This window comes from Agelaius phoeniceus, chromosome 19, assembly GCF_051311805.1.
Source record: "Agelaius phoeniceus isolate bAgePho1 chromosome 19, bAgePho1.hap1, whole genome shotgun sequence".
In the NCBI taxonomy this organism is placed as follows: Eukaryota; Metazoa; Chordata; class Aves; order Passeriformes; family Icteridae; genus Agelaius; species Agelaius phoeniceus.
In genome coordinates, this window is record NC_135283.1 from 9,456,939 (window position 1) to 9,473,648 (window position 16,710).

The following is a 16,710-nucleotide window of genomic DNA, read 5'->3' on the forward strand; positions in this document are numbered from 1 at the left end:
GCAGAGGATGGATGTTCCAGGTACTGTGGGACAAGTCAGGAACTGACTGGAATGGCAGACACTGGAAACCTTTTTACATGTTAGGATTCAGATCCTGAAATGTAGGTTGTGCCAGCTGGGCTCTGCAAACTGGACCTCAGGCTGCAGTTGGGCAGTGTGTTCTTGTGTTCTTGTCTTGAATATTGTCTGGTTCTCCTGATCTGGCCTTCAGTGTGCTCATGGCAGGTTTTAATGATATTTGGTACTTGGTGATCACAACATGTTTGTGAACCCCAACTTGGAACCTAATATGATTTGAATTTTTAATTCAGTGCATTAAACACTATATTCAAAAGTGGTAGATGAATTGTTAACCTTCAGTGTACATTGCTTGGAGTGTGTCTTGAATGTAGGCCTTGAATTTTGAGGGGTGGGGTAAAAATTCACTGCCTGGAACGAAGCAGTTGCCCATGATTTGAAGTGTTCTGATTATTTATCTGATCAACAAAACAAAACTCCCAACCCATACAATCCCCCAGACCAGAAATTTGGTTTTACCTCTGGGAATACAGGAGGCATTCTGTGAGGGCAATTTTGAGAGTGTTGTTCCAAGTTAAATATTTCTTAATTCACAGAAGTCTGGTGCCATCATCAGCGAGTGGAGCTGTTCCCTGTTACAAATCTGACTCTGGTTTCACATCCAAGAAAACAAAGGCTTTGCAGTAGGTAAGTCCTTCCCTGGCTTTGACCTGGAGTTTTTAGGCTGTTCAATTTGAGAGTGAAGCTGCAGCTCTGGAGGAGAAACACTTGGCATCTTGTCATGAAGAAAGCTCATGTGAATGGAGTATTTATGAGAGAAAGCTGCCAAGTCAGCAACTTCACTTACTGGTTTCACAAGCTGTTTTTCCTTTAAAAGAGACCAAAGAACTGGAACAGGCTCCAGGTAAAGCAGAACTAAGGGAATGAAGTAAAGCTGTGTGTTAGTCCAACAGGGACTTTATTTGAAGGTGATTAAATACCTCTGCTGCTGGCCAAAAACTACAGATGTGTAAGAGCTGCACCATAGAATGCAGCAGTAAGAGATGGGAACAGTAAAATGGAGACAGGCAAATCAGCTGGGATGGAATATTGAGGGAGGTAGCTCATAGATGCTGTAACAAATTTTATTAAAAGAAGGGAAAATTATTTTTTCAAGAGATGTCAGTTAAAATTTGGACATAAAGGTAAGTGCACAGGTGGGAAACCTGGAAATAAATTGGGACTTCTGAGGACATAAGATTAAATAAATGGGAAAAAAAATGGGGAGAAGCTCTTAAAGATGGCTGCAATGCTCTAGAAAACATATTCTTACCTTGTTAGAATGCTGTGGTGCTCAGCTTTATGCCTCAATAAATAATTTTCTAGACAATACACAGTTGAGGGATAAAACTTTTATTTAAAAAAATTCAAATTTCTCTTGACACATAAGTCTTAGTTGAGGTAAGTTAATGTACTAGCTTAGGAAAACAACTTTCAAGATTGGGTTTCATAAGCCATTAACACTCTGTTGCTTGCAGGGCTCCAAGACCTAGAGGTGCAAATTGTAAAGGAAGTGTCAAGTTTTCCATCCAGCTGACCTCTGCTGCGGAAGAACAGAATTTACACCTTTCAGTTCAAGCCTCTTCCGCCTCTTTGCATCCTTTGTTCCTTTAGTGCTCGGGTCTCTTGCCCTGAGACTCTTCACTCCTCCTCTGTTCACAAGGTGCAGCTCCAAGAGGTGGCTGAAAGTACCTCATTGGCAATTTGGACAGTGAGGCTTGTGCCAAGTTCAAATAAAAAACAAAACCACCACAATAACAACAAAAGAACCATTGGCAAACTGCCCTTGTTCAACACACAGCTGAAGCCTGAAGGCAGAAAAACTTCTCATGCCCTCCTCCCCAGCTCTCCAGGGCAGCAGTAGGGGCCTCTCATGACCCTTCACAGTCATCTTCAGCTGCTTCTATGGATATTCTGAACAACCTGACACGGCATTGCCACCTCTGGAAGTACCTGAATTCAAGGTTTAAGCTTTATTTTCTAATATGTAAGTAAATATCCTGAAGAATCTATAGTCTGACCAGCCCCTCCAAGAGCAGATGAAAAGGTACCTGACCCATTGGTACCTCACAAGTGTGGATATTCACAATTTTACTTTCCATATGGTAGAAGTACTAAGTTACAACTAGTACCTGATACCTGAAGTGTGTAAGTAGAACTGCCAGCACTACTACATGGAGCAAGATTTAAGCCAGCTGCTGTCTGGAGTGCCTGTCCAGCCCTCTGAGCAGGACTGACACTTTCATCTACTGAACCTTTATGTAAAAGTACTGAAAACACTCTTCACAGGAGAACAGAACATTGAAAGCACAGGATATGCCAGTATTCTCTTTCTGCTAACACTGAACTAGTGAAGCTTGAAAAACTGAGAGTACTGCAAGCCCTTTGTGGCTAACAGTGGATGATCTGACCTGCAGCAGCTCAGTCTTTCTCACTTCATGTCTTCCTGCCCATTCCACCCTAACTCTGCCTTGTGCAGGTTCTTTGCACTCATCTAAATGCACACATTTTTTTCTCCTGTAAATGGTATAAATACCAACAGCCATTCTCCTTGTCTGAAATTCTTGTAGCCCTGCTACAGCTTCTTGGGGAAAAATTCAGGCAGGATGGCCGATCTTTTTGTACTGACAGTGTGAGTATGGGCAATGTTAATTAATTGTAAAATAAGCCTTTATGCTTTAAGCTTATTATGGTAGCATAGAGGGCTAATGTAGCACATTGCCACTGAAGAAAAGGCAGTATGATGTATGATTGTCTAGGCTTTATAAAAATAGTGCTACTCTAACATGATAAAATATATTTAATTTTAATTGAACTTGAGGTAAGCCCATCAGTGAATGTTATTTTTAAATATTCCTTAAATCCAGTAGCATTGCAATCTTTTGACCAGGAATAGGCTCTCTTTGAGACTGAGCCTATCCATCTTAGTTGTCCTTAGAGGAAAAGTGTGTAACTTTACATAACTTCTGAATTCCAAGTAATTTAATTCACACTATTATTTATCCCATCCTACTCAATGGAGGAGACAGCTTAATTACCACCATCTCTTCAATTCTGACTGCCCCAGGTTAAACCTATGCAGGCAGGGCCTGCCTGAAGCCCACCCAAAGCCCATCTCCCTCACTCCAGGTGGAGCAGCAGCTGCAGTCTGTCTGCAGTGCTTGGGCCATGGACCTGCACTGACTGCCCCATGTCCCCAGGCAGAATTTGGGATTGCCGGGAATCCTGCACATCACAACATCACCTGTGTTGGCACACAGTAAGAGAAGGCTGTCTCTGAGTTTAGAAGGGCTCTGAGGAATCACAGCTGCCAATCCACAGGGTGAGCTCAGGTACCAAATCACTGAGACTTGCTCAGACACAGGCTCTGTGTGAATTGTAACCGGGGCAGACATTCAGAGAGGCTCAGGATCACATCCTGCTCTGGCTTGGTCTGCTTGAGGCAGCTGTGCATGGTCAACGTAAGCATCCCCACGCAGCTACTACAGAAAACATATTCCAAGTGACAACACAGAAAGCAGCTCAAGAAGCATGGAAATAAGGCACTTAAGTGAGACAGGAACAGGCTGGCTCCCTCTGAGCCCCAGGCTGGCTCAGAGCTCCCTGCTGCAGAGGGATGAACAGTACCATGTGCGAGGGGGCGGCTGCCGCGGGCAGCCCCGCTGCCCACACAGACCCCTAAGGCAGCATCGTGCACAAGGAAGCACAGCAGGACCTCACTGCTCTAAATACTGTGCTCTGAGTGGCAGAAATACAACTTTGGTCCATTACCACCCCTAAAACACTCATTTCACAGAGCAGCAGCTTTAAGCAAAGTTAATTCTACACAACGCGCGTACCCTGAGACGAGTACAATGAAATACTGACAAAAATCAAGTTTAGAGGAAAAAAGGGAAAGGTCTGATGGACTGCTTAAATTAATTTGCCTACACAAATGCTTGTTTCTAGCTCTTCTGGAGTAACAAATCCAATGGTTCACAATTATTGTTTAAATGAATCCAGTATGAAGTACAATATAGTGGAGTTCAAGTACTATAAAGACAGGGGTTTGTTACCAGATTGTTGTCAAACAGCTGGAAACTCAGCTTTTAACTTTACAGCAAGAACAAAAAAATCCCTTTACTCACTGCTAAAAGACCAAAACCTTCCAGCCTGGGTATGAGAATGAACATCCAAAATACAAAGAGCCACAGCACTGATCAAGTACCCAGTCAAAGACCACTTCTCTGTTGTTAGAGCTGATGGTTACTCGAAGCTTGAAGTTTCCTCCCTCGTTGCCACAGGGTCCAAACTGCACAACTTCCATGTCAAATGTCACAGTGGAGCCAGAAGTAACAGCAGGCAGCTGGTTTGTCATCTCTTTTCCATTTACAAATACTGCCCCTGAAAGAGTCAGCAGATCTAACAGTATTTCTCATTTTCTGTACATACTAACGTGCAAGAACACATCTCTCTATTTTTTGCAGGCAAATAGGGAAGTAACCCTGCTACATTTGTCTTGTCACATGGAACAGGCTGCAATAACTGCTAGCAGGAAGAGATCTGTGATCTCACCAAGGATTTTTAACTGCACAAGCAGCACATACATGAAAGCTGCTCATGTGTCATGTAGGGATCTAAAGAGCCAGGGGCTGTGGGTTTTGGGAAGGAAAATTCCTGCCTGGATCAGGAATAGTGAGGCCAGCAGGAGCAGGGAGGTCATCCTTCCCCTGTACTGGGCACTGGTGAGGGCACACCTTGAGTGCTGTGTCCAGTTCTGGCCCCTCAGTTTGGGGAGGATGTTGAGATGCTCAAACACATCCAGAGGAGAGCAATGAGGCTGGAGAGGGGCTGGGAACACAAACCCTCTGAGGAACCACTGAGGCAGCTGAGGGTGCTCAGCCTGGAGAAAAAGGAGACTCAGGGGTGACCTTATCACTCTCTACAACTCCCAGGAAGGTGCCTGTGCTCAGGTGGGGTGTTGGGCTCTTTCTCCAGGCAGCACTGACAGAACCAGAGGACACAGTCTCAAGCTGTGCCAAGGGAAATATGGGTTGGATATTAGGAAAAAGTTTTTTACAGAAAGGGTGATAAAGTTCTGGAATGTTCTGCCTGGGGAGGTGGTGGAGTCACCATCCCTGGGTGTGTTTAAAAGGGGACTGGATGTGGCACTGGGTGCCAGGGTTTAGTTGAGGTGTTGGGGCATGGGTTGGACTCGCTGATCTCTAAAGTCTCCCCCCAGGAGGTGTTTGTGTGGCTGTGTGGCTCAGACTCACCGTTGGTGCTGATGCACACGGCCTGGTCCCGCTGCAGGGACTCGTCGCCGTTGCGCTGCTCCGCGCACACGCCCAGGCTGTCCCGCCGGTCCGGCTGCCCCACGGTCTCAATCCTAACAAGAAAAAGGTAAAGTCCAAACATTTAAATGAAATCCAGACAGTCACTCCAGACTCCTGTACTGTGCTCCAGGGTTCTCAACATTTCACCCAAACTTTTGGGGAGATCCCTGGTGAATGACAAAATTCCCGCCAGCTTTCCCAAGAGCTCCACTGAGCAATACTCTATTAATCTGTACAAAATATGAAGCAAACCCTTGCTTCCTGCAAACTTCCCGTGCTATTTAATACAATTCTCCACTGTCCCAGCTTAGAAATGACCTTTCAAAATTATTTCCAGTTGTCTGAAGCATACAATATGCTCAGCTGGACCATCAGCTATACCACACTACTGGTCAGCATCATGTATTATGTCAAGACAGCTGTAGCTTCAGCAGGGATTTCATAAGCATGACTGAAATAGGTTCTTTGGACCCTGGCATATTCTGCTGTAATGGGATGATGAGAATGGGGTGTTGTTTAAGGGGTGTATTTGGTTTGGGCTTTTGTAATAAATCAGCCTGGTGCAAACCAAGCAATGCCTAGAAGAGCATTTACATGTCTGGCCTCTGCTCAGCTGTATTTAGAGTTTTAGTCTGGGGAAAGAATCTCTGAAGAAAATGCAAACAAGTTGTGCAAATGACCAGGGACTCAGTTCCCTGTGGGCCCCAGCAGAGGAGTGAGGCTGCACAGTTCATACACTGAAGGGCTGTTCTGGACTTAAGTCCCTTCTCTTGTACTGCCACCTCTCAAAGGTGCTAAATCCTACTTTACAGAGAGCCTGAGTGACTCAGGTCTTTCCTAGAAAGTAAAGCAGTTGTTATTTTCATAGCAGCTTGAGAGAAAGAACAGACTGATCTTTGGTTGTTGGCAAACAAAGGAAAACTTCAGCAGAACTTTCAGGAAACAGCAATTAAAGGGGACAGTGGACTGGCACACAATGGGTTAACTCTTTAGAGGCAAAGATAAAATTGGAACCATGTTTTACTTTTGCACTCCATTAGGTTTTCAGTCCCCTGAGAATGGCACTAAGAGAGCAATAGCCCTGCACTGTAAAGCAAAGGAAAAACGATTACTTGAATCTCCAAGAAGCTTTTACTTTGGAAGGGATCCACCATCTTTTCCCAAAGCAACCCTAAAGGAGATTTCAACTTCCTTTTGGTGCACAACAAAAATGCTGCACAACAAAACCTTGTCTCTGCCACTGCAGCCCAGACACTGCACCTGGTTAACCCCCTCCAGTTTCCATTTGCCTCAGAGCACAGAGAGGTCCATCCATGGTCCATCCATGGGCATCACAGGCACTGCCTCAGCCTCAGCTGTCAGCAGAGCTGTGCTGGGTTCCTGACAGAGTGTGAGCACCACAGGGCAGCTGCAGGGTGAGCCCAAATCACTGTGTGCCTGCCCACAGCAAAGAAAGCTTTAGGGAGATGGAGAGCTGTGGAGAGATGTTCCATTCCCTGAGGGCAGCTCCCTGGAGCAAGGCAACAGGAGGAGACTTGACCTAAAGCAGTGATGTTTTCCTACAGCTTGGCCAAATGCTTCAGCTCAGGACAACTGCCACAGTTTATCTTTAAAATGTAGATACAAAGCATTGTGTTTATCACAACTTCACTGCTCACTGACAAGCTGTGCCTGGGTCCTGAACACAGAGAACACAGAGCTGCTTGAGAATAATAACTTGTGTTCCAACAGCTGGAGGAAGTCAAGCACCAAGTACTACATCTCCCAGCCCAAGAAACTCTCTCACACTTCCAAACAAGAAGCTACTCTTGGACCTTGGAAGAGGAACAAAACAAATTTTTGAGGTTGTCTCTAACCTCAAGATTCGTGTCACGATAGTTCTTGTGGACATGTGCTTGTTTGAGCTCTGCCATCCTGAAACAATCAGGATGGTTATGGACTTGGAGAGAAGTCCATAACCAAAACGTGAAGCAAAACATTTTCATATGCTACCAATAAAAAAAATAAAAAGCACTGGACTGAGAGAGAACCAAGGGAAACCTCAAGGTTCTGCCTTTAATTTCACAGGCATTGCTGAGCCAAGAGAAGTTAAATCTAGCAACAGATATCAAATGAAAGCTTTAGATCTTTTTATCCATCTCAGACAGGGCAACTGAACACATCCTCACACTACAACCATCTAAAGTTAACATAATCCATTATCAGGAAGGGATAAATGAAACACCATGGAATAAGTCATGAAAGTATCATGAACAGCCCTTTTCAATTGTCTGTGGGGGCTGCCTGCTGTACAGCAAGTAGTTTTATTTAACCAGGGAAAAGATTAAACAAAGCTTCATAGTCTCTGAGGTCTGTAATCACAACTGACATATCCACAAGGACTTTCCTCATACCCTGTTAAACAGCATCCTCTCAGGGATAGGATGACAGGCAGCAAAGCTGCCAAGGTTTTTAATCATGTTCTGTGTCAAATGGAAAGCTTGAAATTCACAAGATCCCTTCTCCACTCTGGATCTTCTAGTGCCAGTTTCAAGCAGTAGTCTGACCAGCACTAATTATCTCACATGTCACAGGCATCGCTGCCAGACTGTCATCCCAACAGCACATCAGTGTTTTCATGTCAAAGTCTTCAGAGCCAGTGATTAGTCTGGGAAGGAAAGCACCCCTGACCCAAGGTTAAAAGGAGCTAGAGGCAAAGCTCCACTGACTTCAGCCAGTAACAGCTGCTACAAAACATCAGGAAGTTCAACATTCCACAGATCTGCTCAGCATGAACTATATTTTACCATCCCTCAGGAGTTCACTCACTTTTATAAAAGTGCAGGTCCTACAAAAACATCAGGTGTTTTCCTACAAAGCCAGGAAGCAGAACTAAAGGAAGGTCAGATGTCACATAGAGGCACTACCTTGACTGGAGCTGAGCTGATTTACAACTCAAACGTGCCTCAGGTTTACACACAACTCAGATGTGACAGCTCACAGGGGATGCACCAGCCACCAGCCACCCAAAAAGGACTTGCCTGAATGTTAATGTCTGCCCACAGAAATAAGTAGGAGCTTTGGAGTAGAGCACACCACAGGACTGAGAATCATTCCGGAGTGCTATGTTTCTTCGGCTGCTCAAGCTGTAACCCTCCAGACCAGCTGTCCATTCTTCAAAGAAAACAAACAAAAAAGCAAGAAAATTGTGAATCTCAACTTGGTCCTGTCTGTGCCAAATCAATCCCAATGTCTACTCAGTGCACCTCATGCAGCTTAAGCTATGTTAAAAACAGGGGCTGGTTTTGCCTTTTTCTTATGGAGAGATTTGTTTTTCAAATAAACTGCAATTACAAAAAGTATTTTCCAGCTCAGAGTTCACCAGGAGTTCACTCTTTGCTGCAATCCCTGCCAAGTCTTATTGTAAGAAAAGGAAAGCCTTCATTACCCACTGTGCTTAGAAATTTCTAAGTGAAGAGAAAATTTAAATTTTCCTCTCTCCAAGATAAGAGCTTGTTAGGAGCTGTAGTGTAGGAGCATCAAGGGGTAGGATGGTGGGGATGGACAGAGACAAGAGATCTCTGCAGCCAGGTCAGGAACTTGGGGTTCATTGCAAAGGGCCTGGGTGCAGGGCCCTGCTGGGAGCTGCCAGCACAGCTCAGAGCAGGACTGAGAGAAGAGAGGGGGAGAGAGGATGAGAGGGAAAGAGAGTAAAAGCATAAGAGAGTAAAAGGGGTAAGAGCATAGAAAAGTAAGAGCTAAGAGGCAAGAACTAAGAGACAAGAGGTAAGAAAGTGAGGTTCCCGTTACAATACAATAAATCTTCTTCTGTGTTGAATATTCTAATTCTCACTAACCAATCTAGTACAAGATACAAATCCTAGAGCATTTACATACAGCCTATAAGAATCATTCCATTACCACACTGTGTTACATTTTAAACCCTAAAAACTCCTCTTTGGACCCCTTCTGCCAAGCTGGCAGGGTCTGCTCTGACCCTTGGAGCTGTCTGCAAGCAGAGGGTCTTGTTTCATCAAAAGGGGATCACCTTCAGCTGGCCACACCATTGTTCTCCAGTTGTTCAGAAACTAAGGGATCTCAAAGCTTGCTTTCATTTCAATCTCACTTATAGTTTCTATATTCTCAAAATCTTTTGCCAGACAATCATATTTATAAGGCTTTCCTGTTTCATCTTCCCTAACACTGTAGGTCATCAAGAATCCTTATGTTGTGGTGAGGGAGAAGAAAAAATAATGCTTTTCTTCTGGCTCACATGCTTTCCAAAGCTAAGGAAGCAGCGAGCCACCTGGGAAAGGCTCACTGAGTGTTCCTCAGCCAAGGAAGCCAAGAATGCATTGCAGGCCAGAGGGACAGCTCATGCCACGTCCGTGGGGCTCGACGTACCGTGGGGCACCAGCGTGGTGCGGCCGGTCTGGGCCACGCTCCAGGGGCTCCACTCCTGGCGCCCGTCCCCGCGCGCGCACACCCGGAACTGGTAATCCACGTGGGGGTCCATGTGCAGCACCAGGAACTCGGGCTCTGAGCCCACGTACACATCCTCAAAGGGGCTGCCCGGGCTCTTGCGGAACTGCAGCCGGTAATCCTGGGCTGAGAAATCCTCATCCACCTGCGGAAACGGTCACTGCGTCACAAAGGAGCCCTCTGGCTCTCCCTCCCCTCTGCAGGGGCGGTGTCAGGACAGCACTGCAGGTGATCACTCACAAGGTACTTCAGAGCAGAAAATGTGCCTTGTAGAAAGTAACATCAGTGTCTGAGCCAACATCAGTGTCTGAACCAACAGATGTATCAGAATTATTTTATTACAGTTAGAAAATATCTACAGAAGAAGAAACATTTAACAGAAGGCTGCTCATTCTAGCAGAGGTATAAAAAGATCCTTCAGCCAAAAGCTGAAAACAACTTTGCAGAAGAAATTCTGTGCCAGTTTTTAACAGCAAGGGAAAATCAGCGTTGTCCTTCATAAAGCGTTCCAGGGAGTGATTTGCAGTTCTTTGATATCTCTGAGTCAAAAGATATTTACACACACACCCCCTCAAAAAAACCCCTCCATTATCCCCCAGGCACAACCAAATCCTGGGAACTCCTGTACAGCACAGAAAATCAGACCCCACCTGAGAGCAGTGCCTATGCTTTAACAACCTGAGTCCACATCCTTCACAACTGAAGGGTGGCCAGCAATGAGTGGCTGTTGCTAGAACAACAAAGGTTTGTTTGATGCTGCCAAGGAGCACAGAGCTGTCCAACAACAACTAAACCACATCAGACCACAGCAGTGGTTTACTCAAAAATAGTTTTTGTATGTTGAAGAGAAAGACTACTGGACTAGCTAATATAATAATATTTTCTTTTTCTACCCACTGCATCTCCCTAAGAACACAAAGGTGTTTAGGGGTAAAAGTGTAACAGAGCAGGTCCAGCCTCCTCCTGGGTCTGCTAAAGCAAGTGTCGCTGCAGGCAGACACAAACCCAGCACTAGCCACACACCATCACTGCACTGCCTTGTCTTTAAATGACACCATTACCATAAAAACAACTTCTTAAGGTTTTTAACTCCACACTGGAGTGGACTAGTCTTTGGAAGGCAGTAGAGAGCTCAGAAAGAAAGTGGATTGTTTGGGTTTTTTTTAGAAAAAACCCAAGTCTAAAGGAATTTCACACAGGATATTTTACCTACCTTACACCATCGGACTAAAATACCTCCAGGCTTTTCCACAAACTCCTCCAGCTGTACAGGTGGGCGGGATGCCACAGTTCCATGTCTGAATATTTGATTTTTCAATATAGTAAGGAGGCAGTCATCCAGCTGGGCAGATAAACAAGGCACGTCAACCAAGGAAGGCACTTCTGGTAAGCTGAGAAAGGAAAGTTTGCTGTAATGAGAGAGGCCAGCTTCCACAAATTCAAATTTCATCCACACACTTGAATCTGTGCAGATTTGCAAAGAGAGAACAGCTGCAGAAATTGGCACGTGCACTCCAAACTTAAAAGACTCAGCAAACATTGTGTTTCAGCCCTAACCAGACTGTTTGTCAGCAAATACTCTGAAACACAGGCTGTTCTACAGGGAGTGGCTTCATCCTTTACCAATAAACAGCCTATATTCCCACAGAACATATGGAGGGTGAAAACCCCCTTCATTCTGTGAGTGCCAGCCCCAAAGAGAGTCTGTGAAACAAGCAGGACAGCAGCACCTCAAATGAATTTTTTGAGGCAATGGAGCAGAAAGCTTTTGTTTCAAAGGAGAAAAGATCCCCTACAAAGAAGGGCACAGGTGCCACTGCCTCAGACCACCTCAGAATGTTGGTGTCTTACCTATCTAGCTGAATATGTAAAGCTTTTTTTGTAAAGTTGCAAAGTTTCTCATTCTGTTGTCCCACATCTCCATCGACTGCACTCTCTCCTGCAACCAAACAGTAAAAATATTTCTAATGAGACAACATCCACAGAAGGCATTCTTTGCTTCAAAGAATAACCAGTTCTGACATGAACAACCAATTAAATGTGAAGCACTCTCAGCACTTTTGCTAGTCTTAGCTAGAAAATGCAATTACAGGTAACAATATAAAGCCTATCTAGCAACTTTTGAAGCTCTCAAAGCTACCTGTAGACACACCCATCACAGATGTAATAATTTGCCTCAGGTCTCAGACAGAAGCAGAACTGGAGTCAGATGACAAAAAAAAAACAGGATTATTAATCCCTTTCTCTACTAGCTTTAAATGAAGAAAAAAGCAAAGCACATTCACTGATCAGATAATAAAAAAGCAGGCACTTAAAAGCAAGAGATAATGTCAATCATTGTTCTGTTTGTTACAATCACAATCATTGTCACAATGAAGGAAATAATCTAATCCATGCAATAGAGTGTGGAGATAAAGACAAATATTTTCCCAAGCTTTCCATATAAAGTAGCATCCCACACTTCATCTTACAGAGACATATGCTCCAGTCTCCTGTCTGCTGACTTTAGGGTAATTTACAACTTCAGCCAGCTCAGTCCTTTTCCAAGTGGAGGATTACACACGTTACAAATCTCTGAAGGAAAGCACACGTCATAATTGGCAGCAGGAGATTTAATAACCATGGAGGTTTAACTCCTGTGTGCCTCAGCTGCAGCCTGTGCTGGTCCTGCCCACAGCCCTGGTGATGCTCCTGCTCAGAGCACCCGGGGGAATGGGAACTGCAGCGAGTCAGCTCCTCATCAGACCCCACAGAATTTCACACAAAAACCTTCTGCCACCACGCTGATTCAGTAACCTGAGACTTAAAATAAAATCAAGGTGAACACCAGCTGTCCCAGAGCTGTGGTGGTAGAAAAAAACCCAGCAAATTAATCCCTAAACACGGTCACTGCTCCTGTGAGCAGGAGGCACTGAGCTCCCCAGCCAGCACAAAGCTCAGGGCTGAGGAGGAATTGGGAGCTTTCCCACCCCTGGGACACAGCTCAGCTCCCAGAACTGAGCTCATGCTGAAAGCAAGTTAAAGTTGAGACATGAGAACAATGCAAGGAAACTGCCAACACACTCATGGCTCAGACATGCTCCCAGTAGGTTCTCCAGCCTGGGGAAAACAGGCAAGAGTGACATTCCTTTCTGCCGAGGTATTTAGCATCAGCAGGGTATAGTCTGGACCTTACAATAATATTCTACATGTCCATTTTTGTCTGCCTCATCTTAAGACTTTTTAGAGAAATTTTCCCCATACAATGGCCATTTGATTCCTCATGTTCCCCACCAACAATAACATAATTACACTCAGCAGGACAATGTGTTTATTTCAGCTATTTCAGCAAGACAGACATAATTTACTTCACCAAAACAGACACTTTGCTATAATGGTACCCACAATGTATTTTATTCCAAAGTAGCCTGACATACTTTTCTGTCTACCCTGGAGAGGTAGAGAATGTCTCTGTGAAATAATTCTCAAATAGGTACTTCCTGCCCTTCAGGAGAGGCTACACTGACACATGTACACCCCAGGATTGGAGTGAAATGCTGAAATACAGATTTGTAGGAGATAATAATGATCAGCTCTTCACTACATCTACCCAATTCTTAACATTTAGTTTGAGACAAGCCCAAAATGAGCCAAACACAGTGATAATAATGGGAATACTCCAGACGTTTGACAGAGCCACACTGGAAGGCAGAGCTAAGACTCAGCACCAGGTCCTGCCTCACCTTCCCGGAGCAGATCATCGGCCGTGCTGACCCCGTGCTCGATCAGCTTCTGGCACTCATCCAGGGGCTTGATGCTCTCCTGCTCTATGACATCCACCTCCTGCAGCAGGGACGTCAGGCGCTCGTCCAGCAGCTTCTTCAGGGTCCCTTTCAAATCACTGAAATGCTGCTCAAGCACATCTCTGGTGGATGTAGCACTATCTTTGATCTGAATTCAGGTAACAGGAAAGAAGGATTCAGGATAAAGGCAAAGGCCATGCACATCTTTTATTTTTCTGAAGCATCTCATCCACACTTGCTGGAGAAAAGCTGCAAGTGGAGTCTTCTTTAAAAAATCATCACTGGCAGTTAACAAATTAGTGAAGTCATTTTTAGTACATGTACAGCAGGAAGGGAGGCAAAGAAACCAGCCTGGATGAGGGGAAGAGCATATTAACTAAGCAAAATACAACATGGGTTATGGGTGCTTCAATCAAGGAATTTTTCTTGTCAGAAAAATCCAAATGCTCTGTAGATCTCCTCCCTGCTGCCCCTCAAAAAACCCCACTGCTGTAATCCTACTTAAAAACACTCTGCCATCCTCTGGTAATCCTCCTTGCAAACAAAAACCTATCAGACCTTCAGAAAACTATCTAGGAGCACTTTTTTAAGTGCTATCACTTCACTGGATTTTAAAAATCCTCATAAAACTGCTTTCTTTTCAATTTTGTTCAAACAGCTACCCTTGGGGACCGGACAGGGTGAACAGCAAGTCTGTTTTGATTCCGGAAGAACCCGACCACAGAAGGTTCTACAAGTGCTCATTAAAATGTTTGCACACTTGCTGAATCTGGCTTTTTGGGAAGAAAACACACTTGAACATCCTTGAGCTAAAGATGCAAAAATCAGAAGTAAACATCTCCCTGTGAACGACTTTTCTAAGTCACGCACACAAGGAAATGCTGCAGCGCGCTGATGGCCTTACACGTAATTTCTAGATCTTTAAAAGTACAGACAACCAACACAGGAAGTTCTCTGGTTAGGTAAAATAAATTTCCTCTTCACCAAATACTCATGAAGGTCTGCAGCTGCCACACAGCTCTGTTTCCCTTTTTTTGTAAGTTCAATGCTTGAGGAAAAAAAGGAAGTATTTAGCTTTGTGACGGGGTGGGGCAAAGGAAGACAGAACACTCACTTCTCCAAGCATTTTACCTCCATTACAGGCAGATACAAATTCAGCAGCTCAGCCACAGAATTAGATACTGCTCATCATACAAAAGAGGAAATGCAAGTCCCTGAACACGCAGAGCTCTGTGAAGTTTGCAGAAAATCACATCCCATTGGTCCAAAGGAAAAGGATGCAACATGAGTGATCCAGTCTCATCATCAGCCAACCAGCCCTCAAATAATAAAGCTGCCACTATACAAACCCCAGTCTTGCACACTCAGCACCTTGGGAACACAGGGAACTCTTGGATGTGCACAAAACAGCAAGAGGATGGAAAGAGAGAAAACAGAAACATGCACACAGCAAAGGAATTGCCCGCAAGAGCAAAAGGAAAGGTGAGCTAACTACACACTCACTGCACAAAGGGCTGCCTCTCACTGCCCAGCAACACTTTGAGATGACAAGGTTTGGATGAAAGACAGCCACGAACAATTCATTTTCTTAAGCAGTCTGTGGTTTCAGTGCTGCCTAATTAAATGTCCAATGATCACCCACATGCTCTGGGAACAGGACACTCACCCAGCAGATTCACAGCAGGTTTCTGCACTAACGTGATCCACTTCGGAAAAACCAACGGGTCACCACGGAAACACTCCCTAAGTTTGGTTTTGTTTGGGTTTTTATTTACCCCTCGCAGAGCTGAATCAAAGACAGCAAGGCATCACTTCCAGCCTGCAAACCTCCATGTGCTGAGAGGCTGCCTGGGCAGAGGAGCCAGCCCGGCACTGCGGCTCTCTGTCCCTCCTATCTGCTCCTGCATCTCCCGCGGGTGGCTCACAGCCCCACGGGAGCCCTGCCCGGCTCCAGCCAAACCGGCTAACCGGGAATGCCGGCAGCCCTCCCGCCCGACCCACGGGTACGTGACCCGGGCCCTGCGGAGCATGGGGACAGCAAGCAGCCTTCATTCAGCACAGCATCCAGGCCAGGGAGCAGCTGCCCAGGCAGGCATCCCATGTGAGAATGGGCATAACACACCCCATTAAATCAGACTTAAATCCCAGCAACTTTGGAAGCGTCGTTCTTTAAGGTATTTATTCGTGGCTGGGAAAGCTCCCTCTGCTCCCAGAAAACGAAGCTCAGCTCAGTAAGAGACTTCAGCTCGCATCCCTTTTCTCCGACACGTCGCACATTTGCCATTCCCACACGCTCCATCTCCGGCACCCCCGCCGGTCCCGGGGCTCTCATCAACCCCGGGGCTCCCCCTCCTCCACCCTGCCCACACCTGAGCCCCATCCCGGCTCTCCCAGCGGACAGGAACCATGGACAAACGCCGCGCCCCGGGAGAGGAGCGGCCAGGGCCCGCCGCCCGCAGCGGGGGCCGCCTGCGGGCACCGGGCAGGCACAGCCCGGGCAGGGCTCCGGCCGCTCCTCCCGGGGCAGCTCCGGAGAACCCGGTCCCGTCCCGTCCCATTTCCTCACCTGCTCCCGCGCCTGGTGCAGCCCCCGCAGCCGCTGCTGCAGCTCCCGCCGGTAGCTCCGCGCCGCCTCGATGCTCTCCCGAGCCTCCTGCAAGAGGAGCCGCACCTCGGCCTCGGCGGCGGCGGCCTCCATGGGCAGCCGCGGCAGCAGCAAGGCGGCGGCGGCGGCGGCGGGGCGGAGCGGGCGGGGCGGGGCGGGCGAACCTCGGCCCCGGAAGGGCCGCGCATCCGCGGGGCGGGGCGGGGCGGGAAGCGCGGCGGGAGCGGGAGGCGGCCCCGGCGCACGGACCGGCGGCCGGTGACGTCAGCGAAGCGTGACGTCAGCGGCGGGCAGGGCACGCGCTAGCTGCGTGACGTCACGGCCGAGGCGCGAAAACCCGACTGACAGCGGCGAAGGCGGGAGAGGGGGGCAGAAGAGGGCGTGGCCTCGGCAGAGAAGGGGCGGGGCGACCGCGCGCCCGTCCGTCCGCGTCACGTGACTGGGACAACGGGCGGCTATTGGTCAGCGGGCGCCGGTCACGTGGGAGTGA

The 16,710-nt window shown here is 46.7% G+C and overlaps 1 protein-coding gene across 1 annotated transcript; it reads right to left on the minus strand.

Moving 5' to 3' along the window:
* Window positions 1-1,394: 1,394 nt before the first annotated feature.
* On the minus strand, window positions 1,395-16,434 carry CRLF3 (cytokine receptor like factor 3). Its single transcript, XM_054645217.2, has 8 exons — window positions 16,182-16,434; window positions 13,556-13,763; window positions 11,685-11,772; window positions 11,047-11,224; window positions 9,756-9,978; window positions 8,393-8,525; window positions 5,313-5,425; window positions 1,395-4,440 (listed from the first exon to the last, which is right to left on the minus strand). Exons 1-8 carry the CDS (start codon window positions 16,311-16,313, stop codon window positions 4,187-4,189), a joined length of 1,329 nt encoding a protein of 442 aa, XP_054501192.1. The 5' UTR covers window positions 16,314-16,434; the 3' UTR covers window positions 1,395-4,186.
* Between the last annotated feature and the right edge of the window lie 276 nt (window positions 16,435-16,710).